The 25954-nt window shown below is 34.8% G+C and overlaps 1 protein-coding gene across 3 annotated transcripts in view; it reads left to right on the top strand.

Annotated features, from left to right (window-relative positions):
* LOC128208965 (thyroid adenoma-associated protein homolog) overlaps window positions 1–25954 on the top strand; it is a 97061-nt gene that overhangs the window by 57707 nt on the left and 13400 nt on the right. For all 3 annotated transcript variants that reach the window (XM_052912731.1, XM_052912732.1, XM_052912733.1), the window contains exons 12-25: window positions 162–258; window positions 457–633; window positions 838–1002; window positions 2742–2845; window positions 3176–3354; window positions 4851–5074; window positions 5296–5451; window positions 18258–18394; window positions 19445–19570; window positions 19882–19986; window positions 22123–22233; window positions 22775–23015; window positions 23937–24180; window positions 25028–25258. In XM_052912731.1, the coding sequence (XP_052768691.1) occupies window positions 162–258; window positions 457–633; window positions 838–1002; window positions 2742–2845; window positions 3176–3354; window positions 4851–5074; window positions 5296–5451; window positions 18258–18394; window positions 19445–19570; window positions 19882–19986; window positions 22123–22233; window positions 22775–23015; window positions 23937–24180; window positions 25028–25258 (2297 nt within the window). The remainder of the gene's footprint in view (window positions 1–161; window positions 259–456; window positions 634–837; window positions 1003–2741; window positions 2846–3175; window positions 3355–4850; window positions 5075–5295; window positions 5452–18257; window positions 18395–19444; window positions 19571–19881; window positions 19987–22122; window positions 22234–22774; window positions 23016–23936; window positions 24181–25027; window positions 25259–25954) is intronic.

Below are 25954 nucleotides of genomic sequence, written 5' to 3'. Positions count from 1 at the left end.
TAGATTTAGGCAGACTTAAAATAATTGTTTAGACTTGAAATATGTTTCACTTTATAACATTTTAACTACTGATAGACTCAAATATAAAGAAAGACTCAAAAAAGATCAAACTTCCAGCTATATGTTTCCTCATTTTGAACACCTTGGTTTTTTTTCTGCAGGACAACAACAAATGTGTGGAAGAGGCTCTATATAGTATGGACGAAGATGTTCGCTTGGATGCCATTGGGCTGCTCTGTAACACACTCAAGAAAGCAGGTAAGGATGATTTAGATATGGGGTTCTCGTGTTTAGTGAGTATGAACCATATCAGAACATGTAAAATACTTAAGGTACAATTAAGGTTAAGCTTTCTGCATTTTAAATTACATTTTGACAATATACTGTGATATAAGTCATCTTAAACAGAAAGATTTACCTGTTTTACAACCTCAGCCTTATGTAATGTGTATTCAGAGAATCTGTCAGAGACTGAAGATAGACTCCTACGCCAGGTAGTTCCTGTGAATGTGAAGGTAGACTCTGCCCCTTTCAGACAGCTCCTGGTTACCAACATACGCAGACTGCTGATCCGGCTAAGGGACAGCTGTACCCCACTCCTCAAAGAGCCAGACAAACACAAAACAACCCTTGGTACAGTGGTTTTGAAAACTGAACATATTAGTTTGGCATAAGTCTTAAGGCACTTTCACTTGTGCTTAACCTGACTTGTTCATATGTGACAAACTGTGATTCTTGACTTTATGTAACCTATACGTAAATGTGACAATCATAATAGTAAATGTATATCTATATACCGTAAATCATTCAGACATGCCTCTTTTCCTGTATTTAAAGATCGCTCACTTGACTTTGTAAGCTGGCTCCATGGATTGTGTATTGGTAATCTCTTTGCTGGAGCAAGTTACCAGCGCCGGAAGTGCAGCCTGGACCTGCTACATGTGTTATACGGGAACCTTGTGCACTCACCCAACACTGGACACAGGAAGGGATTTGTACCAGGTAAAAAAAATAAGGATAAATAAGAATACTTGCTTAAATCTGGTATATGTGATAATAATTTCATGGCTCCTGAACACAAGTGCTGGTTTGTACCCAGAAATGGATACCAGTACCAGTTCTGGTTTGTACCCTGAAATGGAGACCACACCTAACCGGTGCTGGTTTGTTCCCTGAAATGTACACCGGTGATGGTTTGTACCCAGAAATGATCACCAGTGTTGGTTTGTACCCTGAAATGGGCACCAGTGCTGGTTTGTACCTAGAAATGGGCACCAGTGCTGGTTTGTACCTAGAAATGGACACTTGTGCTGGTTTTTAACAAGAAATGAACACTGATGCTGGTTTGTAACTAGAAATGGACACCAGTGCTGGTTTGTACCCTGAAATGGACACCAGTGCTGGTTTGTACCTAGAAATGGACACTTGTGCTGGTTTGTAACAACAAATGAACACTGATGCTGGTTTGTAACTAGAAATGGACACCAGTGCTGGTTTGTACCTAGAAATGGGCACCAGTGCTGGTTTGTACCTAGAAATGGACACTTTTGCTGGTTTGTAACAACAAATGAACACTGATGCTGGTTTGTAACTAGAAATGGACACCAATGCTGGTTTGTACCCTGAAATGGACACCAGTGCTGGTTTGTACCTAGAAATGGACATTTGTGCTGGTTTGTAACAACAAATAAACACTGATGCTGGTTTGTAACTAGAAATGGACACCAGTGCTGGTTTGTACCTAGAAATGGACACTTGTGCTGGTTTGTAACAACAAAGGAACACTGATGCTGGTTTGTAACTAGAAATGGACACCAGTGCTGGTTTGTACCTAGAAAAGGACACTTGTGCTGGTTTGTAACAACAAATGAACACTGATGCTGGTTTGTACCTAGAAATGGACACTTGTGCTGGTTTGTAACAAGAAATGAACACTGGTACCTGTTTGTACCCTAAAATGGACACTGGTGCTAGTTTGTACCTTTAAATGGACACAGGTGCCAGTTTATACCCTGAAATTGGGACTGGTGCTAGTTTGTACTCTGAAACGGACACAAGTGCTGGTTTGTACCCTGAAATGGAAACAAGTGCTGGTTTGTACCCTGAAATGGACACGAGTGCTGGTTTGTACCCTGAAATGGAAACCAGTGCTCTTTGTACCCTGAAATGGACACCAGTGTTGGTTTGTACCCTGAAATGATCACCGGTGATGGTTACTACCCAGAGAGAGTCACCAGTGCTGGTTTGTACCCTGTGCTGGACACCAGTGCTGGTTTGTTCCCTAAAATGGAAACAAGTGCTGGTTTGTACCCTGAAATGGACACAAGTGCTGGTTTGTACCCTGAAATGGAAACCAGTGCTCTTTGTGCCCTGATATGGAAACCAGTGCTCTTTGTACCCTGAAATGGACACCAGTGTTGGTTTGTACCCTGAAATGTACACCGGTGATGGTTAGTACCCAGAGAGACTGAGAGAGTCACCAGTGCTGGTTTGTACCCTGAGCTGGACATCAGTGCTGGTTTGTACCCTGAACTGGACACCAGTGCTGGTTTGTACCTGAAATGGACACAAGTGATGGGTTGTACCCTGATATTGCATACAGAGCTGAAATATAATAAACAAATCTATTAAAAAGGGTTACATTTCATAGTCTTACAATATCCCAGACAGTTCTTATCAATGTCTTACACTCTGAACTTTTTTTTGAAGGGCATTTCATAACCTTTTCCAATACATTACAGAGACGGCACTGAAATTGCTAGAGTTTGCTGGAAGAAGATGGGAGTTTTTTAGTCCAGACAATGCTTGCACTTTGATAATATGTTTGCTGGATGGGTCTGAAGAGGTAACAGATGGTTGACTACATGTACAGGTGTTTTTATAATTGAAACCCCATGAGAGATAGAAATGCATATGTCCAAATAGTAGTTTTAGTAAATAATCTGGTGTTACCTAAACATTAATTTTATTGAAATAAATGGACGTCTAAGAATTAAAGGATTTCTAAGAATTAAATAAGTATTTATTTTTGTGAGAGTTATGCAAGAAAACAGACCTAATGTTCTTTTGAATAAAACAAATTGTATGAGAAAGTTATATTTAGATATGTTCTTATATGAACAGTTACATCTCTTGCAGATATGTTCCATTTGACCTTCCATCTTTGCTGTTTCAGATCCAGTCATTGGCATACCACTTGCTGATCAGCTATTACTCTTGGCCACTGCAGAGCCACATTGAGGACCAACAAGACCCCTGTTGCCACCTGCTGGGGGAGGGGCTTCGTCTCTGTAATAGCCCTAAAGGTCACGAGGGGCAGAGTGGGGCCACACTGTGTAAACTTGTGTTCCAAAAGTAAGTAGGCAAGCATTTGAAATAAATTGCATTTGCAAGCTAACAGCTTTCATTGTCATTGTAAGATTCTTGAACAACAGCATTTGTTTACTGGAATGGTCTTCAACAACAGCATTTGTTTACTGGAATGGTCTTGACCAACACCATCTGTTTATTGAACTGGTCTTGACCAGTACCATCTGTTTACTGGACTGGTCTTGACTAGTACCATCTGTTTACTGGACTGGTCTTGACCAGTACCATCTGTTTACTGGAATGGTCTTGATCAACAGCTTCTGTTTATTGGAATGGTCTTGCCCAACAGTGCCTACCATGTCACGTGACCCATTCAAAGAAAAAGAAGGGCTTTTCTACCTACATCTGTTTCCACGTCTGGTTCAGATTTTTATATTATATATTGAAGACTGTGTATTCAGTTGACTTGATACTTAAAAATTTACACAGCTGTTCAGGGCCATTAGACAATTAAGTTAGACAACTTTGTATGATCCACAATAAAAAATATAGCCCCTGATTGAGTTTGGTTTTAGTTTTTTTCAGCAAGTTAGGACTTATGGTCATATCTTAAAAATTGTGAATGTAATTGACATAATAATTCACCTTAGTGGACAAGGCCTTCAGACAATTGACACCACGCCACTAGCATCAAGGCCACACCTACCATGTCACGTGACCCCTTATTAAGGTCCCTCTGACAAGTACGCAGAACAAGACAATAAGAAGTCATACTTGAAAATCAGATAAAAGTATCATAAAAAGTGGAAACACGTAACAATAAAAACAAGTATAACATTAAATTTGTTCATTATCATTAATTTACTGGAAATGCAATGTATGATTTAGGTAGAAACAAATTGATGTGTAAAGTTGAAATATTTTTTTTTTAAGAATATATATATATATATATATATATATATTATGCTTAGGATTAAACAATTTATGCACAAGAAGAGACACCTTTCAAAATATAAATAAATCACAAAATATTGTCAATATCATACACACAAACTGATGCGGTGTACTAGTTAGGATATTTCACATTTTAAGAAATTAACATTATCCATAAATTATTTACGGTTACATTAAATGATGAATACATTTGAAGGGTTAAATGACTCTACAAAAGGTCACTTTTGTATAAAACAAATACTGAATATGCATAAATAGAGTGTATAATATAGAGCAAATTTATGGGAAAATGTCAGTATTTCACATTTCCTTATTTGTTCAAGTTTCTCTCAATAATGAGGAACACATATTGTAACTTTATGCTCTTGTTTATCAAAATAAATATTTAATTTAGGAAAAAGCGAAATAAACCACTGTTGATAAGTGCAGATTGTCAGAGGTCATGGCGGATAGCAATGGGTAACTGATAAGCCCACCCAATCTGGACACTGATATTGATTGGCTAGTTTTTGAGTCATTGACAATAGTCATGTGGGCTGTCTGATGGATGGCTCTTGTGAAATAACTTATCTATCTTTTTTTCCCAGGTACACCTTAGAAAATGACTTTTTGTTCCACATACAACCCATTACATCTGATGGTACCTACACAGTGACTGTCTCTGCTGGTAACCATGGTGACTCAAAGATTAGTGATTGCCGTGACAACAATGCAGTCTCGTTTCTTGAGACCCTGCTAGGGGAGACAGGGAGATGTGTGGCAGAGGCTGAGAGGGACCTTGTCAGGGCCTCTAAACACTTTCCCATCCACTGTGAGCATTGCTTTTACATTAATTAAACATTAAGACTGCATAAATTCTTTTGATATAAAACAATATAAAAAAACATTACCTTAACTGTGGCAATGGCCAAGATACCCAGAAGCAGTTATGCATCATGAATCAAGTTTTGCAATTTTCACTTTTGTCTCAAGTGGTTTATAAATCCAGTTAATATTTCAATTAAGACAAATAGATTATCTGTATGTGTTTAGGTCTGGTTCGTGCTGTGACGCATTGCCTGTGTGAGTGTGAAGACGTGCACGGGAAACTTGTGTCTCGTGTCTCTGACATTGCACTACAGCTGGTAGCCATGTGTCGACAAATAATCTACCGCATGATGTCTATCATGTCAGGGGTCACCTCACAGGGTTGGTACTATTGTAGATTATATATTTCACAATTATAGACGGGTCTTGATATGTAAATGTAGTTTTACAGACCTCTGATAGAGAATTAAGTTTGAGGTCAATATCACTATAGAAGTCAGCAAAGCTTTATATAATAATGTTATTAGTTAGGTGATTTCATATTGGCCCAGTTATTTGTCCGAGGTAAGCTGTATTCGCCTGAGCCTGAAGCCAATATGAAATAACATGATTAATAAGTATTTTATTAATTAACTATTACATATGCTAAGACATTTTGGTTAAATCTTATTCCTTATCTGAATTTATTATTGAAGCTTATCATGGATTCTGCTTTTTAGACTGGATTTGATGAGTTTGACATGCATCCTTTATAGTGACATTGCACAGACTTATGAATACAGCTGATTCTGTAAAGTCTAAGGAAGCATATCTTTTCGTGATTATTTTGTTTGGCAAAAGTTCAAAAAAAAAATCGGGATTGTTTTCACCTTCGTCGTCCATTTTGTAGGTGTCCAAAATGATCATTGTCATGAAATCCATCAACAGGTTAAATCCAACTGAAATACTAATCCGTTCAAAGTAGTTAAAGTATTTTATAGGATAGTTATTCCAAATATGTTTGAAACAAGGCACACAATTTCAAAACAGTTGGTATTATATAAAATCAGAAAACAAAATGGCTGCCTTTTAAAATAATTTACAGCATTCTCAAATTACGGCGAGTTTGATAGCCAATGAAAATGATCCGTTCCTCGAATCCTGTATTTGGCGTGTTTAGTAGCCAATCAAAATAGCAGAAACTCATATTTGCCGACTTTAGTCGATATTGGGTGAGTATTGACATATATTGTCATTAGTTGTCAAGTATTAGTGCTGCTATTGTCCCGGTATCATGTCAAATATGTAATAGTTGATAAATAAGGATATATATAATATATGTATTTTATATTGTAGAGGTATACTTTTTTGTAAAATTTTGGACATAAAATATGAAACCAACCAAAAACAATGTTGCTAAAAGGCACATTTTATGGCTGTGCACGTCATTAATGTCATAAACGTGGCATCTGGTTCAATTTTCTGCAACGTCCAAAATGGCTGCACCCATAATGTAAAGAAATTTTGTATTTCACTTAGTGTCTACGACTAGGCCTGAAATATATATTAAATGTGTTCAAATGATTTGTTGAATTTTTTTTAGTCTAAATGTGCTTCATTATCACCTTAAATTGATGCCTGTGTGCTATCGCTGTATGGTGTGAAAACTCTGAGATGACTGAGTTCGAAACAATGATTCATAAATAGATGTGAAATACTGAAACAGGACCGTAATTTTAAGTTCGAAATAGTGATAATTTTGAAATATCAATTTTCGATAATTGATCGAAATTTGAATTAAACAAAAAAGAGATAAAATCAGAAGCAAAAAATAAATTCGAAATAGCGATAATTTCGGATTAGCGGTGTTTGGATTAACGGTGTTAAAATGTATACAATATGTGTATAATGATTAGCATTTTTGGAAGGGTTCATTTTAGGCTGGGATTGGCTCTACTTGTGGGAAAATTAAAAACTGATTTATTAGGCTTATTAGGGAATGTCTAAAGAGCATATTTCTGCAAATAAGTTAATGATACTATGGGTATTAAATTTCCTTCTTATTAAGATTTGTGAAATTATACTAGAAATTTTATAATGCAACATGTCAAAAGCCAGTAAGTTTGATTAGGTATGATTTTGCAAGTTGGTTTGTAACTAGCAATGTGTCTTTTTCTGTGTTTAAATGTTGTTATGACCTGTTGCTATGAATTAGCTAAAACTAAATAGGTGCAGTTAATAAAGTCAGCATATATGCTCATGTTCTTAATAGCTGTATTGTTAATATTAACAAACTTAGTGAAGGGAAATTGGACTAAAAGTTAGATAAATTTCAACGAACAGATTTTTGTGTGTATTTTAATGGCATTTTAAGTGTGCACTTTCATCAATTGTAAATTGAGCCAATGTTCAGCTCAATTAAAATGAAAATTAATGCTCTTGAAATCCAAATGATACTGCAAACCAACTATTTTATACTGTTATATTGAACAAAAACAACACATCAGCTGTTTATCAAATAGCTTGTGCTCAAACCTCTTTTGATGCATATTGAATTGTAATGACGTGTCTGCCATTAGAATTTGTGAAGAAAAATATTTATCTTGCAACAGCAGTAATGCACAAAGAGGTTAAAAATATGAAATTTGTATAAAAAAAAGCAAGATTCCGTTTGCCTAAAAACACATTTAATGTTGAATCAATGATGTTAGGTTTTCATGAATGGTTTGTCCCTTTGTGTGGTATTTATATAAAGCTTTGTGTAGTATTACTGAACATAATCAATGTGAATACATCTCAGGAATTGAAACATGATGCAAATGATTATCACGAATCAGAGCCAATGGTCATGCCAATGTTCTGTACTTGCCAAATAATGCCATAGCCATGTTATTGTTAGATATATGTGCTTATGACACTGCCATATTAGAGGATTCTTGAGGTGGTGCAGTGGTTAAGTTAATACTTATCCATATCACCTTACAACTGTCTTCATAATCAACCTTAAACTAATGTTTGTGATTTAAGACATTACATTTGGTTAAGGGAAAAACACACCTCTTCAAAAACACCCTTTAAATAAATGCCTCGTAAGTTAGTTTTTACTAAAAGGTTTTATGATGTACTGCTTTGAATGTGAACTTCTCAAATCTTACTCACTAAAGAAATTGTGTACACTTTCAAAACCTTGAAAGGTGTATACTGGCATGTTTTTAATGCAAACAGGGTAATTGTTTACAACTATGAAATGTTGTCTTTGATGTAAATATGATATGAAAAGTCATTCATCTTAAGAATTTATTTCACTATATCAATTATTGTACAGCTATGCAGTACAAACTGGAGTGTCAAAAGTTTCGTGACCGACAATGAATTTTGATGCACTTAAGTTTGCAAATCATTCAATTAACATTGTGAAACATTCCAGCTATAAGTTTCCTATATGTACACAATAATTACTATTCAAAGGAGGATGTAATTCAAGAAGACTGGGGAATATTTTCAAATATTTTATTTTTTAAAAGTCATTTTGCTATCTTTACGAACAGACATCCTGTTTGATGTTTTTTCATTCCTAATAACTTTGATTTAAATGGTGATAACTACTTTAAATCATGCATTTAGTTTTAATTGATATCAATGTAGGTACCGAAACCTCTTTTTTTCTAAGAATCTTGATAAAGGAAGAAATTTCCTCCTCCTTTTTAACTTACTGTGGTTTAAGCTTTAGAGAATATGCACAAAGGAAAAATAATAAGAGCAGGACATAATAGAAATTGTAAATCTTGCTCGACTTTACCATTTTTTCGCAGAAATTAAGTAAGTAATACCAAGAAAGTAAGGGCTTTATAGTCAGTGTGCATGTTCAAAGTGCTGAATAACCGACTTAATAACGTCAGTAATGACTTTGTGGGAAACTTGTAGTTGTTTTCATCTGCAGCTTCCTAATGATATAATCAGAATCTGTTGGACAATCTCATTGGTTGAAACTTGACATAAAACACTAATTGCTTTTAGATTTCTTGTTTTTTTATGACTCAAAAGACCAGAAAAATGCACCTGATATAAATCATCATTTCTTCTTCACAGGAAATATTTGATTTTGTTGTGAATATATTTGTACCTGCTTCATAAATTTCCTTTCAAAACAATTTTCATAATTGGAGGTTTCCTTGCGGATGAGCAGGCATGGCAGTTGTACATTAATATTCTTTCACACTTTCTGTAAATCATGTGGAGGAGATCTTTTTAGGACAAGATTTTAAATCTTGCCTTGAATAAAGTGTTCATAATATTTACATAAAATAATCTGTTTTTTATTAGTTTTGCATAAATGTATGTCAGATAGTGTATTTTCATCAAGAAACTATTAAAAAATGAAAAATAACATATTGACAAATGTAAAACGCATGTTAGTAAAAAAAATAATGCCAAATATATGTAGAACAATTTTTATATTGCTGATTTTTAGAAACAGTTTTGTACAAGCAAAATAAAAATGTTAATTGTCAAATCCTACAAAAAGAACACTTCAATTTTTGCAAAACACAAGGGTTTCTCTCCATCCTTTTTTACGCTGTATATAATCTATTGACTATGGATTGAACTCAATTTGTCCAATTCTCATAATGAATGAAATTAACATGGAATAGGAATTAAAAAATGTTGTTGTTTTTATTTATGAAGTGAGTTATATTAAAAAAAGAATTTTGAATGACTTAAATCACCACAGTATTGAGTTATTAATTAAAATGTAAATATGAGTGCATTCAGACACATGTTCGCAGTGCAATGTTGTACGCAAATAAATATCCAGTTCAATTAAGAGTCATAAGTTTGAATGCTGTATATAAATGAAATTCACCACTGAAGTTGACGAAAGTCACAAATCTAGTTGGGGTGTGGGTTTGGGTTTGCATCAGCCATTTTGGTTTCTGGGCACAACGGTTGAATAGAGTAATTTCATTGGCTTATAACCACTCACACATAAAATGGTGTTTGACAAATTAACAATTTCGTGTAAAAAAGTCAGCTTATTGTGCTCTTGTTGGAAATCTCATTGTCAAAAATGGGAATGCATTGTGACTACTTTCTGGCCCGACTAATTCAAGAATAAGGAGGCTTTACTACTTGAGCCGGCGTCGGTGTCTGGTAAAAGTTTAAAGACAAGTTGGCATTTTCACTTATATCTCCAATACACTTCATTCAATTCCCTTAATACTTCACACAGTTGTTCAGTTGGCCCCTGATTGACTTAGGAACTTTGGTAAAAGTTTTAGAGCAAGTTTGAATTTTAATAAAAAAACTTCTATACCCTTCATTCAATTGACTTAATACTTCGCACAGTTATTGAAAACCATCTTACTATAAGGTTACATAACTCCATTTTAACCCTAAATACAAATTATGGCTCTTGATTGCCTTTTTTTTAAATTTTCCTTTTTATTTCTTTTGACAGGCACACATTTATATCCTTAGCCAGGTTTTCACAAAGGGAAAACTACTTACTAGAATGAATTGTGCCAATTTGTGGTAGGGCTGGTGGGAAGGCAGCATCAAAGTCACCTTATGTATCAAATAATTTAAACTTGGTTTGACATGTAGTGATCAAACTTGGTAAATAGGAAGAGTTTATGGAGACCTTTCATGAGATTGCATTTGAGGCCCCTAGGATCAAGGTCAAGGTCAAAGTTACTTTCAATAGAAAAATGATTGGTATTGAATAACTTAATTTGCTTAGACATATTGCAACCAAACTTGATAGATATGAAAAGTTTATAGAGACCTTTAATGAGATTGTGTTTTGGGCCTGAAAGTTATTGTCAAGGTCACTGTTGCTAAAAATAGAAAAATGCTTAGTACTGAATTACTACAGTAAGGGTTGACATAGTGTGACCAAACTTGGTATAAAGGATGAGTTTATGGAGACCTTTAATTGGATTGCCTTTTGACCCTCTTAAGGGTCAAGGTCACTGTTACTAAAAATAGATTACTGTTCGGTACTAAATAACTTAAGTTATGGTTGACATACTGTGACCAATCTTGATATATAGGAAGAGTTTATGGAGGACTTCCATGGGATTGTGTTGGGGCCCCTAGGATCAAGGTCTCTGTTACAAAAATTAGAAGAAAGCAGTTAAGACTGAATCTCTTCTGCCAATTATTAAAAACCTGGTTTTGTCACATCTAAGATTTTGTTTACTTTTTAATTTGATTTTTTTTATTGCTTTTGACCGGCACATATTACATCATTATTGCATTTATCTCTAAGACAAAGCGTTAAAGTCGAGCTCACTGTCTTACGACATCTCTTGTTTTTATTGCCTTCACATATTACATTATTATTGTACCGTATTAATTTCAAGTACAAAGCAGCTTATTGTCAAGTGCACTGTCCTATGACAGCTCTTGTTAAATGTGTTAATTATATGCTGTTTAAATGAAGAGATGCAACCTCGGGGACAAATTTGTTCCCTTGAGCAAATTTATCCCAGGGACAAATATGTGCATATATGATATATATATATATGTATATATATATAAACACAAGTACCAACGACAGTGAATTTACCTTCTGGGGCAAATATGTGCATATAAACACAAATATCCTGGATGGTAAATTTAAATTATTTTGACATGGTTTTACATTAAATATTTGACAAATGAAGGAAGGGCATTGTTATAGTATAGAAAAAACTTTATTCTATCAAACTTTTCTTTAATTCTCTCAGTGAACTGTTTCTACAAAGGACTGATACCATGTTTATGTATGATTTAACAAACAAGTGCGTCATCTTAAAATACATTTAATAAAAAGCTATCACACTCCAATTTCAGCTGATACTTTGGAACTACAGTAGGAAGAATTCTAGCCCACTAATTGTATAAGGGATTGGACGAAGCCATTCTTGCTTTAGAGTAGAGCTGATTGGTCTGAATGGCTCTCTTGTGAAAGTTGTCCCCCAATGTGAAGCTTGACCACAGTGTCACCCTTGTTTCTGTTGTTGTCTTTATAATTATATATATTGAACTTAACGTGTTTGGGATTGTCTTGATCATAGTTGCCATCTTGTCTTACATTTGTAATACCTTGTACATGAGCAGAGCCATTGATTGTATGATACCTACCTGCTTCTTCTTTACTTATGGAGTGGATATTGAAACAGTCTTGCGCTAATTCCCAGAAATGCCATAGCCATGCTCTTGCTATATATGTCCCTACAACACTGCTGTATGATAAGATATACAACACTGCTGTATGAGAAGATATACAACACTGCTGTATGAGAAGATATACAACACTGCTGTATGAGAAGATAATTGAGGTGGTGCAGTGGTTTAGGTGTCTGCTTATCTGTGACAAAGCAGTCGTGGATTGTATAACCACCATGGGTTTTTCAGCACGTATTACGCTCTGTCAAAATGGACATCCATACATTTCTCTACTCAGGAAAAAGACTCAAGAGTGATTCATATCACCTTACAACTCTCTTCATAATCAACCTTAAACTTATGTATGTGATTTGGCTTTATTAAAGACGTTACATTAAACACCCTTTAAATAAATGCTTCCTATATTAATCAGTTTTTACTAAATTATGATGTTCTGCTTTATATATGAACTACTCAAATATTACTCACTAAAGAAATTTTGTACACTCTAAAAGCCTTGAAAAGTGTATACTGGCATGTTTTTAATGCAAACAGGGTAATTGATTTACAACTATGAAATGTTGTCTTTGATGTAAATGATATGAAAAGTCATTCATCTTAAGAATTTATTTCACTATATCAATTATTGTACAGCTATGCAAATCACACTGTAGTTTCAAAATGACACAACAGGACTTAAATAAACCACAGTTTATGAATCATTCATTTAACATTGTGAAAGATTTAAGCTATAAGTTAAGACTTGTCATAGAAACAAAATTGTTTCCTATTTTAATGTTTATTACTTTAACCTCTTGTTTTTTTCTAAGAAACATGAATTAAGGGGTAATTTTCTCCTCCCTACTTACATACCCAAATGTGAGTGTTTTCAGCTTTAATGGTTAAGCACCAGGCCCCAATTTCTCGAAACTTCTTAAGACCCTTATAACAGGATTAAGCTAAGCTCATTATTTTTGTTGTACTATAATATGCATTATATTTTCTTCTTAAAGAGTTTTTAGAAATTATATAGGAACAAACTGTATGATAATCAGAATAAACCATTTTTCATTTATCAAAATACATTTTCAGTATGTATTTTGGCTAATTGAAATAAGCGTCTTAAAGCTGCACTCTCACAGATTGAACTTTTTGACAACTTTTTCATTTTTTGTCATGGAAAGAGCCAATTTTTGTGAAAATCCATGGAAACCAGTTAAATAAGACTGCTGACAAAAAATCAGATTGCAGATTTTTATATTTAAGTTCAAAAATTGATTTTATATGCATTTTCCTTACACTGCTAGTAACGGTTTAAGCCATAAAACATTAATTTTTGAACGGAAATATAAAAATCCACGATATGATTTTTTGTCAGCAATCTTATATCATTGGTTTGTAGATATTTATGCCAAAATTTGCTCTTTTCAAGACAAAAAATATAAGCGTTAAAATGGCCAATCTGTGATAGTGCAGCTTTAAGCCTGTTAAGCTTATGAAGTTTTGAGAAATTGGGGTCATGAGTGTAATTGTTTTCAGCTTTGATGGTTAAGCATAAAAGTAAAATAATAACAACATGAAATAATTGTTTTTGTTAATTTTTGTTGTACTAGTCTATATAAGCTGCGCTGCCAAAATATTTTTTTAATAAAGCAATATTAAATATTTTCTTATTGTTAGGCGCAAAGAGCTTTATAGTAGCCAGCCTGTGTGTGAGTGACACTAAATAAACCTTTCATGAATAAATGAATATGTTAATGGAAAATTGCGGTTGTTTTTGTCATCAGCCTTCTAAATAATACTATAAGCATCTGTTGGGCGATACCATTGGTTGAGACATTAGCTTAAACACTGATGGATTAAGTGGTTATGATGAAAAGGACCAGAAATGGGGCATCTTATATAAATGTATCCCTTTCTCTTCACAACCTATATTTTATTATTTTGTAAATAGGTTTGTATCTGCTTCATTTCGTTCTGAAGCATTTTTCAAAATGGAGGTATCCATGCAGATGAGTAAGCATGGTATTCTCTGGGACTTCATAATATTAAAGGTATTCAACCCACAAATAAGTTTGTCATTTGATAGTTTCTTTCCTGCTCATAAGAGCACATATTTATGCCTGATTTCAGTGTCAAAAGATCAATCATAAAGGGGTACATTTATATATAGATTTTCTTATAATAATATCTTCAACGGGTCACATTTTCAGTCAACCATGTGGAAGAGATGTTTAAGGACAAGATTTTCAATTATTTTTAAAATCTTTGCCTTGAATATTATTGCTGTTGCATATAATTTAAATTTATATCTGATAGTGTTTTTTTTATCAAGCATTTATTAAAACATGAAAAATTAACATACTGGTATTGAATAAATGTAACAATGATTTTAGTAAAATATTTTTGCCCAATATAATGTTGATCAATTTGTGTATTGCTTTTGGGAACAGTTTTATAAAAGCAAAGTTAATCTGTTGTTCGTCAATGCCTACAGCAAGAACATTTGAACTTCTGCAGAACATACTGTCTAAAGTTGGCGTTGAATAACCCAATGACATAAGGATTCAGTGTGCTGTTCAATACGTATGAAATGTAGGCAGTTCGTACCCATGCACTAGTTGTTATAATTGTGTCTCTTGTGATGAAAATGTCTGCGATAAAATGAGGGAAGAAACTGAGGATGGACACGAGGGTGATGACAGCTGTCATGACGGCGAGTCTCTTTTCCACATCAGAAGGTTCTGTCTTCTTGGAAGATTTCTTGCCCATTGATTGTGTTGGGGTTTGGGCCAAGCCATTCTTGCTTTGGAGTGTAGTTGATTGATCTGATTGGCTCTCTTGTGAGAGTTGTTGCCCATTTTGAAACTTAACCACAGTGTCACCCTTGTTTCGGTTCTGGTCTTGTTTAGAATTGTCTTGATCATAGATGCCATCTTTTCTTACTTTTGCAATACCATTTTCACAGTCAGAGCCATTGATTGTATGATATGTACCTGCTTCTTCTTCACTGATGTTGTGGACATCTCTCGGACTGTCAACTATGTTCGATATTTGTGTTTCATTTACCTCAGATGCTGTTGAATTATGGCTATTGTCTTTTGGGGTAATGTGTAAATGTTTAGATAATCTCTTCCTCATTTTAGTGATCTTCCTGATAATGAAAGCGTACATGACTGCCAGAGCTGCTATAGCAACAATCAGCATGACTTGGTCAAAGTAACTCATCACATCATCAAAAGCTTTCTTGGAAGGCTCAGAAGAAACCATGCAGGAGAACACATTAATTGTTTGATTGTTTCCTAGGCGCACTGTATGGTTGGTGCTCTCGTAGGTGTACAAATCAGGCGCAGAGGTGATGACATCAAAGATGATAATTCCAATGAGGCACTTCACAATTAAGGCCAGAGTGATTTGTTTCTTGAACCTGAGAGCCAGGCAAATCTGCCAGAACCTTTCAATGCCAATTAGGAGCAGAAACAGGATGGAGTTACACACCAGAACTCGGTTGATGAAGGAGTACACCTTACACAGGGGGGAACTCATGAATGTCACATAGTACACATGCTCCAGAATAACGTCAATTAACACAACTGATGTGATCAGGTCATTTATTGCAAGGGCAGATATCAGAAAGTTTGTGATGGATTGTGTCTGCCTGCTAAATGATACAGTCAAGCATTTGTTTTGTATTCCAAAAAAGAGGAATGTAGCAGCATTCCCAATGATGCCAAATAGCATACACACAGCTACAAATACTATCACACCAGCATTCTTATTTAATTGTTCTTCATTTAGATCTTCAAGGTCTTTGTAATAATCCATCGTCATGGTGCGGCTTAATCCAAAGAAAATTTAATGTTCATAGAAGTCTTTTACTTGATTTGTTTTTCGTTGTTTTTAAAAATACACATTTGTTTTTAATTTTCTTATTGATTTAGTCCAAAATGAATAGCCTCCCAAAATGGATTAACTTCAAATGCATTCATTTTCACATTTAAAAGTTTAACTTTTTTATTTAACATCTTCAAAGTTAAGCACAGTAATTGATATTCACCTCACTAGTGTTCTCATGAGGATTTGCTTCAAAGATTTTATCATTTAAACTATAGACATAACTGTTTCACAATTCAGTGCTTGCAATATTTAATGTCAACAAATAACACTTCGCTAATTTTTTGGTGTAATCTAGCTGAAACATTCAGTAATCAGTTAGGAAAATAAGTCCGTCTGCTCCTATTGATCACACTAAAGATGTTTGGGGAGGTTTCCTTGTAACTTCGCTTTTGTTTAAAAAATACGTCAAGCTTTCTGTTGACATATCATTAATTTTTGTTCACTTGCTAGGTGGTAAAGAATTATGTTGTTTTTATATACCAAACATTTGCCCCGGGTTGCAAATTTATTCACAAGGGCAAATTTGACCCTGGGGTATTTTTTGGATGTATGTATATGGCAAGTGAGAATATTGAACAGTTTTAATAAAATATGTTGTAGATTGTGGTGAAAAGTACAATAGACATTTAATGATAAAGATAAAATTACTGACGTATGATATCAATATCTGAATTTAATGCCCATCTTAGTCACTTAGCAATGATTATGTTGTTGCAGTTATTTTATGAAAATAAAACAGAAATCTGTCTTTTAATTTTATTTTTAAGAAAATGTCCTTCTTTCAGGAAACAATTATTCTGTTACTTTTGTTTCATTCTAAAAAACAATAAGTAAGAATCAGCTGAAATAGGAGTGCAATAGCTTTGAATTAAATTAATTTGAAAGTTTAATATTACATTTTGATAGCTTAATAGTCTCAAAGAAAGATCGAATAGCCATACCTGAAAACAAAGTAACTAAATCAGACATAAACATGGTAGTATAAACAATTTGGTCCTTTCTAGTAACAGCAGGGAAATTTAAAAAAAAGTCTGACATAATAAATAAGTATTTATAACCATTCCTTCCATATTTTGTTGTATTTGTCAAAGAGCTACTATAAAACCTAACCAAAATCAAAATACCCCTGATAGCAAATCAGTTGTTGTGTTTATATGACATGAAATACCCATGGGAGTACATTAACCCCACATTCAGACTAGGTGCAATTTTGCTCCTAGGTGTAAATTTCCCTCCAAGGGTTATTGCATTAATATTCTAATATATGAGCATAAGGTAAATGTTTTCACAGGGCAAATGTGCACCAGATTTTAAATCTCTCCATGTATAGGCAATATAAAATGTTAAAACCCTGAGAAATTCGAATTACCCCCGGGGACAAAACAATAGTTGCATTTATATGACATGAAATACCCAACGGGGTAAATTTACTCTCTCTCCAGAAATGGGGCAAATTTGCCCCCGAGCGTAGGCAAATTTGCCCCCATGGGTAAATCTCAACATATAAATGCAACATAAGATATTTATTTTAAATGTTTAAGTAAGATATTTAGATATAAAGATATTCAGTTATTGAGTAGCAGCAGTAAAAAGAAATAATGAATTCTGGCATTGTATTACCACATACCTATAGCTCCATGGTGTTACCAAATGACAAATATTATTGAAACCTATTGAATTATGCAATAATTTCTTCAGGGACTCCTTCGCCTTTTCATGATGACAATCATATCAAATGTTAAACAGGAAAACTGACCATGAATTTAGGCAATTAACTTACCTTCAACATTTTGACTGTACTATTAGGCATAATGTGCCACCGTGCCGTTAAGTGCTTTTGACAACATAATTGATACTTTTAACTTCAACTGTATAGACCAGGGTTATTTTCACCCACTTAAGTGTGATTTTCTTTTTGAAGCATGTCTTTTACCACTTTTACTATTAGCTGAATGTTATGTTGTCACAAATGGTTTTAATTCCTTTTGAAAATTAATAAAGTTTATTCATATTGTTATTTTAGTAATCATGATAGAATGTTTGTCAGTTAAAGAAAGCCATAGCCCAGACAGTAGAGGGTGGATTGGAAAGTATGACATTTTGTAGTTGGTTTATTGACAGGCTATACATACACTTAAATTCAGTCTTTATTATTTCAGAAGCCTGTCCGTCCTTTGCAGAGATTGGAGAAGCAATTGAAAATCTTCTTTTGGAAGGACAGGAAGATTACAATGAAGGGACGTCACTGTCTCCGGAATTCCAGTACATGTCGTCATGGTGCTGGAACAACATCAAGGTCAGAATCGCTGATGAATGCAGTTGGTTTCTTTTGAAGTGGGAAGTCGATCAACAGGCTAATAAATATTTCAATCAATTTGAAATTTAACTTGTCAGATTTAGGCTGACTTAAAGCCACGATCATTCAATGCACTTAAGGCTTAAAATGCTAAGTTCATTTGAAATCAGTATAAAAACTATTAATTATTGTTTAACATGAATGTGAAGACTCTGGTTGAAATTCACAGAAGAGGAGGTCATCTACAGGCTTGTAAGGAAGTTTTTCCTGCCCTGAACAAAGCTTCATGCAAAACCAACTTTCAACTTTTGGACACTTTAATCAGTTAACAAGTAATTTTTATTTGAAAACAGGAACAAAAATATTTGTAAATTAGTAATAGATATTTACATTAGCAAATCTTTTGATGGGTTTTGTTTCCCAGTATGAATCAGCTAATTGAATAGCTTTCTTGAGGTATTTACTGAAAAAGAACTCAATGTCAAATAAATTAAATGTTTATAAGTAACCTTTTCCTTAAACATAATTATAATCACTGGTAATAATTTTTTAATATAAAACTTATTTGTGTTATTTACTAAAAGTATGTTAAGATAGATATCTTTATTTCCTCCTTTAAAATAAGATTTTCAACCAGGTCTTCAATGAAAACCAGGTAGCTGGAATGGGAATATCGTTGGGCAGGCTGGCAAACACTTGTTTCCATTTAATACCTTAAGCTAGCATTGATTAATAGTATGAAAGCTAGTATGTAGGTAGCTTATGTGAAGAGCTTGCTTTTGAGGGGGTTGGGGTCAATGTCAAGGTCACTGTTGCTAAAAGTATCAAATGGTTTCCGCACAACAACTTTAGTTAGAATTTATGGCACTACACACAAAAGATACTCAACCAAAGTTAATTTCAGCTAATCTATTTTTGATAAAAGTAAAGATAAAGGCAGCTACTTTTTCCTTAATCATGCAAGAAAGTAATTTCTGATTGTACATATTAAAAACATGGGCTTCGTCACATTGCAGCACTTCTAGTTTACTTGATTTTTTTGTATTGCAGGAAAGTTGTGTTAGCCTAGGGGAGGTAACCCAAAAGCTGGTGAATTGTAGTGCAGAGTTGCCTCCCTCTACTGTAGAGGACATCAGGGCCACATTCCTCTCTGTTCTTACCAAATGTAGACACAAGGTGTGGAGAAGTGAACATTACAATAAAATCTGCCTATTATTAATAAACCAATGTTCCTTTAGGTTTTACTTTCAAAAATAAAGAAGAATGATATAACATTTAAAAATTTAGTGTTTATATAAAAGTCATTAAGAACTGGGAAGACCACAAGATGGCTTGAAAATTTAGTATTAATGTAAAAGTGTTTCCATACTTGGAAAAACATAAGATGGCTTTATTTATCAATTAAAACTGGTTTTACTCCAGATTGAAGTTTTATCAACTTACTTGTATGAATATGCATGTGTGCGCATTCTGGGTGTATATTCCAGGGCGTGATCGAGGGGTGCCGTAGTGCCTTCATTCGATTCTGTTCTGCCCTATTCTCCTGTACAGATGAGTCCCTCTGTAAAATACCGGCACAGACACTTCAGGAGGTGATATAATCAAGTGTTTAAGCATGGCATAAAGTATCTTTGTAAAATACCAAGACAGACACTGCAGGAGGTGAATTGGTCAAGCGTTTAGGCATGGCATAAAGTCTCTTTGTAAAATACCAAGACAGACACTGCAGGAGGTGAATTGGTCAAGCATTGAGGCATGGCATAAAGTCTCTTTGTAAAATACCAAAGCAGACACTTCAGAAGGTGAATTGGTCAAGCATTTAGGCATGGCATAAAGTCTCTTTGTAAAACACCAAGACAGACACTTCAGGAGGTGAATTGGTCAAGCATTTAGGCATGGCATAAAGTCTCTTTGTAAAATACCAAGACAGACACTTCAGGAGGTGAATTGGTCAATCTTTGAGCATGTCATAGTGTCTCTGTACACAACCCACTATAATATATTACGTCCGAATTGTTTGGGATTTACTGTCTTCTACAATGTACAAGTATTAAAATGTTTTCTAAACATTCTAGGTTTATTTTGTATCCTTACTTGTTGTATGAGTTAAATTACAAAGCAATTGCCTGGTGCTTCAACAGAACAACTGACTATTATTTCTTGCACTCTGGACAGGCATTTCCAGTGAAAATAGCCAGGCAGGAATATTCTGTCTGGCATCCCCCATGCCAGTTGAGTCACTCAGAACTAAGCGCCACTTCTTATTATGCTCGGTAAGATCAGAAGACCAAATCTTGTCCGATTGATAACTAACGTATACTAAAGCCAATGGTCCTCAAACATGGCAGAGACGTTGGTCATTACTAGCAGATGACCTCTATTGAACGTATGGTCAGTAGGTCAAAGGTGGTTGTGGTAACCTTGGACACAAAAAGCTTGTCCCAATGATAACTAGAGTATGCTTGGTCCTACGGTGTATACCAAGGACATGACCCCTATTGATTTTGAGGTCAGTAGGTCAAAGGTCACTGTTGTGGATACCTTGAACATGAAAAAGCTTTTTTGATTGATAACTATAGTATGCTTGGTCCTACTGTTCTCAAACTTTGTAGAAAGGCTGGCAATGACAACCCCTGTTGATTTTGAGGTCAAAATCTGTCTAATCAATATAAAGAAAATGCTTGTACCTACAGTCCTCAAACTTGGTTGAGAGTAAGTTTTGACTTTAAAACATCTCTTTTGTGCTCTAATAATGGTCACCGTCCTACAAGGTCCAATCAGGGACATTTTCACATGGCTGTGACTTCTCTTATTTCTTCTATTATGTAGTTAATGAAAATTAAATTTTGACATTTCAATAGAGGGCAGCTGAATACATTTTGGTTGCAAAAAATATAATTATAAAACTAAATAAATGATCTTAAAGAAGCGCTCTTTTGGAGGAACTGTAAACATAATTTCACTATTTGGTGAAATGTAGAATATTGCATTTTCTACTTTATTCATATATACACAAATTAAAAAATCTAGGTATGCAAGAAAAAAGTAATCTCATATGTTTTTCTGGTCGAGATTAAAAAAATACCCATGCTTTTGCAAGCTGCATAAGCAGTAAGTGTCATCCATGATGGCCTACACACATGACCTTGGGTCACATTTTTCAGTACAGACCAGAAACGCATAATAGATATTATTTTCTCCCACCTCAGATAAGTAGATCCAATAATTTAGCTATGCTAGAAATTCTTATCTTGCCCACGGTCGAAGATAAAATGCCCTATGGAACTTCTTTTTAATGGTCTCCACATTGTAATTACCTCCCTTGTTAAAGACTGTCGTCTGTAGCATTATGAAAACATTTTCTTGTGGTAATATTTAGAACGCTTATTAAATATTTCTCGCTTCAAATGTCACTATAAAACAGTTATCACGCACCTTTCAAGAAATAATGCTTCACTCTCCTTAGAACTATTTAAAGACCGATTTGACTAATAACATCATCTGAATCGCTGCGCGCATATCCATGACAACCACGAATTATCGCATGTCCATGTGCAATTATTTTTTACTAAGCACAAAAGAGTTTCAGCAAATAATACATTTTTACTTAATTTTGTTTAACTGAGGTGGGAGAAAAAGCATCTATCATAGCCCCTCGTGTAAGATATAGGTCGGGATGAACCTATCTTACACTCTCGGCCATGGAAGATACTTATACTCTTTTACAGGTGTTGTCTAGTTTAAAGCGTAAGGAGATATCTAGCTCTGTGACTCGCCGATCTGCTGGGCTGCCAATTATCATACAAGCTATCCTGGTCAGCGAGAAGAGAAGTAAAAAGGTGGGAGAACTTATAGAAAGAAGATTTATCATTGAAATATAACATAGTTATTTTTTCAAATTTATGTAGTTCTGTCTTATTCTGACATTTGTTAACTTCTTGTTCAAAAGTGGATTATTTTAACAATATCCTTTTATTCTTTCTGCATTAGCAATAATTACTGCTTTATTATGAAAAATTAGATATATATTTTTATCTTCACCAAGAAATAAAGAAATCTACCCTCCTCCATTATTATTTTACTATTGTTTTTTCTATAAGACTTAAATATTAAAAGAGTAAATAAACTGCTACCTGCTAGCTGGTAGTCATCAATATAGACTATTTTGTACATTTTTTCCATCTGATATCACTCATATACCAATACCTAAATAACAAGTATTAAGCAAATATTAAAAAAACCAAGTATTATATAATACAAATAACAAGTACTCTATATAAATCTCTCAGTGATATGTTTGCAGTGTGCTGTGTTGTATAAGGTTTGTTAATACTGAATAAAAAAAAAAAGCATTTAAACCATTAATTTTGCCTCTTTCAGACCGCGCTTTTAATTGAGGCCCAGCAAGGTCTATCAGAAGTCTGCCATCTCCCCCTGACCTCTGACCTGGGCCTCACTGACCTCCCCCAGGTACATGGCCTCAACATTCTAAACACGCTCTTCACTGATGCAAGCCTCTCATCCACCCTAATTGCTCACAGCAGTCATGTGACCATCCTGGTTATCCAGCTGTTTGGATCCCCATCCTGGTCCATACGCAATGCTGCCACCATACTGTTCAGTGAGATTTTGATAGATTATTTTACAGTCAAAACCAGTTGGCTTGATATCACTTGGCTTGATATCATTTGGCTTGATATCCTCTTGGCTTGATATCATTTGGCTTGATATCCTCTTGGCTTGATATCCCGTCAGCTGGAACTGAATTAAAAGGATTTTTTTGTGTTACTATATGATTGTATAAAATGAGATCGGATGGGTCGATATTTCGCCATGCTCAATTTCATTTTCACTGTTTTTTTGGTAATAATTCCACACTTTGTTTTGATTGCTTGGCTCGATGTGATTTTCATGGCCCAAGTAAGAATTTCACATGTGCAATTGTTTATTTTGCTCGATTTTGCAAAAGGCACTAGTCATATAAATTTGCCAGATTGATATCATTATCAATATCAAATGAAACTGGCTTTACATTTGGAGCAAACATGCCATTTCTTTAATTGCTATCTTTGTATGTCATTACATAAATAAATCTCAGAAATGATATTATCTTTCAATTGTAAGGCATGCTTTATGTTTAATTCATGTAAATTCATCTATATGATCAGTGCTGTGTTGATTATTAAGTGTTGATATAATAATGTAGGAAAAAACAAACATGACTTGATTTGAGGTATCAAAGAAAATTATACATTCAGTAAACATTCCCGCTTGACATAAGCTAGGCTTGAAATATTTTGGCAGGTACCCTGGAATATTGAGCCAACAGGTTTTGACTGAACTGCAATTTATTTAGTTTTTGGCAAATAAATGGAATACTCTTCTTGTTTTATTTAAAATATTGATAAGTTGTTTTTAAATAGAGGAAAAAATATTGGAGAGAAATTGATCGACATTGGCTGATATTCTTGACAAATACATTTTAATAACGGGCTTTTTTTACTTAAGCTCAAATTGGTAATTTGTTTTGTTAATTTTGCAGGTACTATGGTTACAAGGATATTTGGTCAGAAGAAAAGTAGAGACAACAAGTTGTGTAACTCTTTGACCTTCCAAGAGCTGTGTTCATACTACCCTGAGTTGCCTCCCTTCCTGCTGTCAGTTCTCCTGGAGGCCTCTCACAGGGATGTGAGGGACATCTGCCAGCTACACCCAGGTCTCTTCCCTGTACTCACCCTCCTGGCTTGCCTCAACCCTACCAAAACAACAGACCCTGCACTTATTGGGTTAGTTTTTATTAACCTAGATATTTCAAGAAGGAAACATTTGCAATTTTAGCTTGTGTGTGTTTTTTTTAAGGATATTGTTGAGCTATTGTCAAAAGTTGAGGTGGTATGCAAAGCCTTGGTCTTGTTGGCTGAAGTGGTTTGCAAAGTCTTGGTGTTGTTGACTAAGGTGGTGTGCAAAGCTGTGGTGTCATTGACTGAGATGGTGTTCAAAGCCTTGTTGTTGTTGGCTAAGGTGGTGTGCAAAGCCTTGGCGTTGTTGGCTGAGGTGGGTTCAAACCCTTGATTTCGTTGGCTGAGGTGGGGTTCAAACCTTTGATGTCGTTGGCTGAGGTGGGGTTCAAACCCTTGATGTCGTTGGCTGAGGTGGGGTTCAAACCCTTGATTTCGTTGGCTGAGGTGGGGTTCAAACCTTTGATGTCATTGGCTGAGGTGGGGTTCAAACCCTTGATTTCGTTGGCTGAGGTGGGGTTCAAACCCTTGATTTCATTGGCGGAGGTGGGGTTCAAACCCTTGATGTCGTTGGCTGAGGTGGGGTTCAAACCCTTGATTTCGTTGGCTGAGTTGGGGTTCAAACCCTTGATGTCGGTGGCTGAGGTGAAGTTCAAAGCCATGGCGTTGTTGGCTGAGGTGGGGTTTAAACCCTTGATGTCGTTGGCTGAGTTGGGGTTCAAAGCCATGGTGTCATTGGCTGAGTTTGTGTGCAAAGCCTTGGTGTTGTTGGCTGATGTGATGTTTAAAGTCTAACCTTTGCCCATAACTAAAAAAATGTTAAAGATGTTCACATGAACTTTAGTAAAAGGCATTGGCATCTACTCGTATTATTTCATTATTATATCCATTTCAGGCGACTGATAGAGTACAGGAATCTGATCAAGCTTTTCACCAGGAGTCCTGTGTACCAACTTCGACATTTAGTTGCTTCTTCTCTAGTTGCCATGGTTCCCAGACAGGAAATGATGTCATCAGTGATGTCATGTCTCAATGATGACATCACATACCTGGCTGATGATGTTGATGCAAACAGCCTGCATGGGAACCTATTATTTGTGCACCGGGCCTTGGAACATGTTGATAAGTGAGTTGACTTACTGATTGAAAATCACTACTGCGTGGTCTTTGTATATAATATTTAAGCTAGACTTGCCTAAATGATAAAGTTGTGCAATGGCTGTCAATTGCGCCATTGGGGTATATCTGACACTAGGCCACCTATTTACAATTAATATTTCTATTAAAGGTTTATGCTGAATTCAATATCAAATGGTTTTCTCCGGGTTCTCCGGTTTCCCCCACAACACAAGACCACACTCTCACGTAAAATCGAGCCAACGAGAGTGATTATTATAATGTTGTAATAACTTGTTTCACAATCTTTGTAAAATAAATATGTTTAAACTAAACTAATATCAAAATAAGCATGTCACAAGAAAGTATGAAATCATTCATTGATCAGTCCAGACGCTCTTTTTTTTTACAACCTCATCTCATTACTGAAACCAAACAGTCCCCAAAAATATGTCCTTATGCTTAACCCTTTCAGTTACCTACTTGAAAAAGTCGTGTTTGTTTTTTTTTAGTTAGAAATAAAATACTAAAGATTAAAATATATTTTGCAAAGTCATGCATCTGTTTATTGCGAAATTTTAAATGTTTACATGGGTGTTGGGATAATCCAAGAAAAATTAACGAGTGTGTCTAATTCCAACACCCAATGATCCTGGCATTGTACATATTTGTTACTTGAATAAAATATATAACACTACAACGAAGC

This window comes from Mya arenaria, chromosome 11 (genome assembly GCF_026914265.1).
Source record: "Mya arenaria isolate MELC-2E11 chromosome 11, ASM2691426v1".
Lineage (NCBI taxonomy): Eukaryota > Metazoa > Mollusca > Bivalvia > Myida > Myidae > Mya > Mya arenaria.
This window is presented reverse-complemented; position numbering and strand designations above follow the sequence as displayed.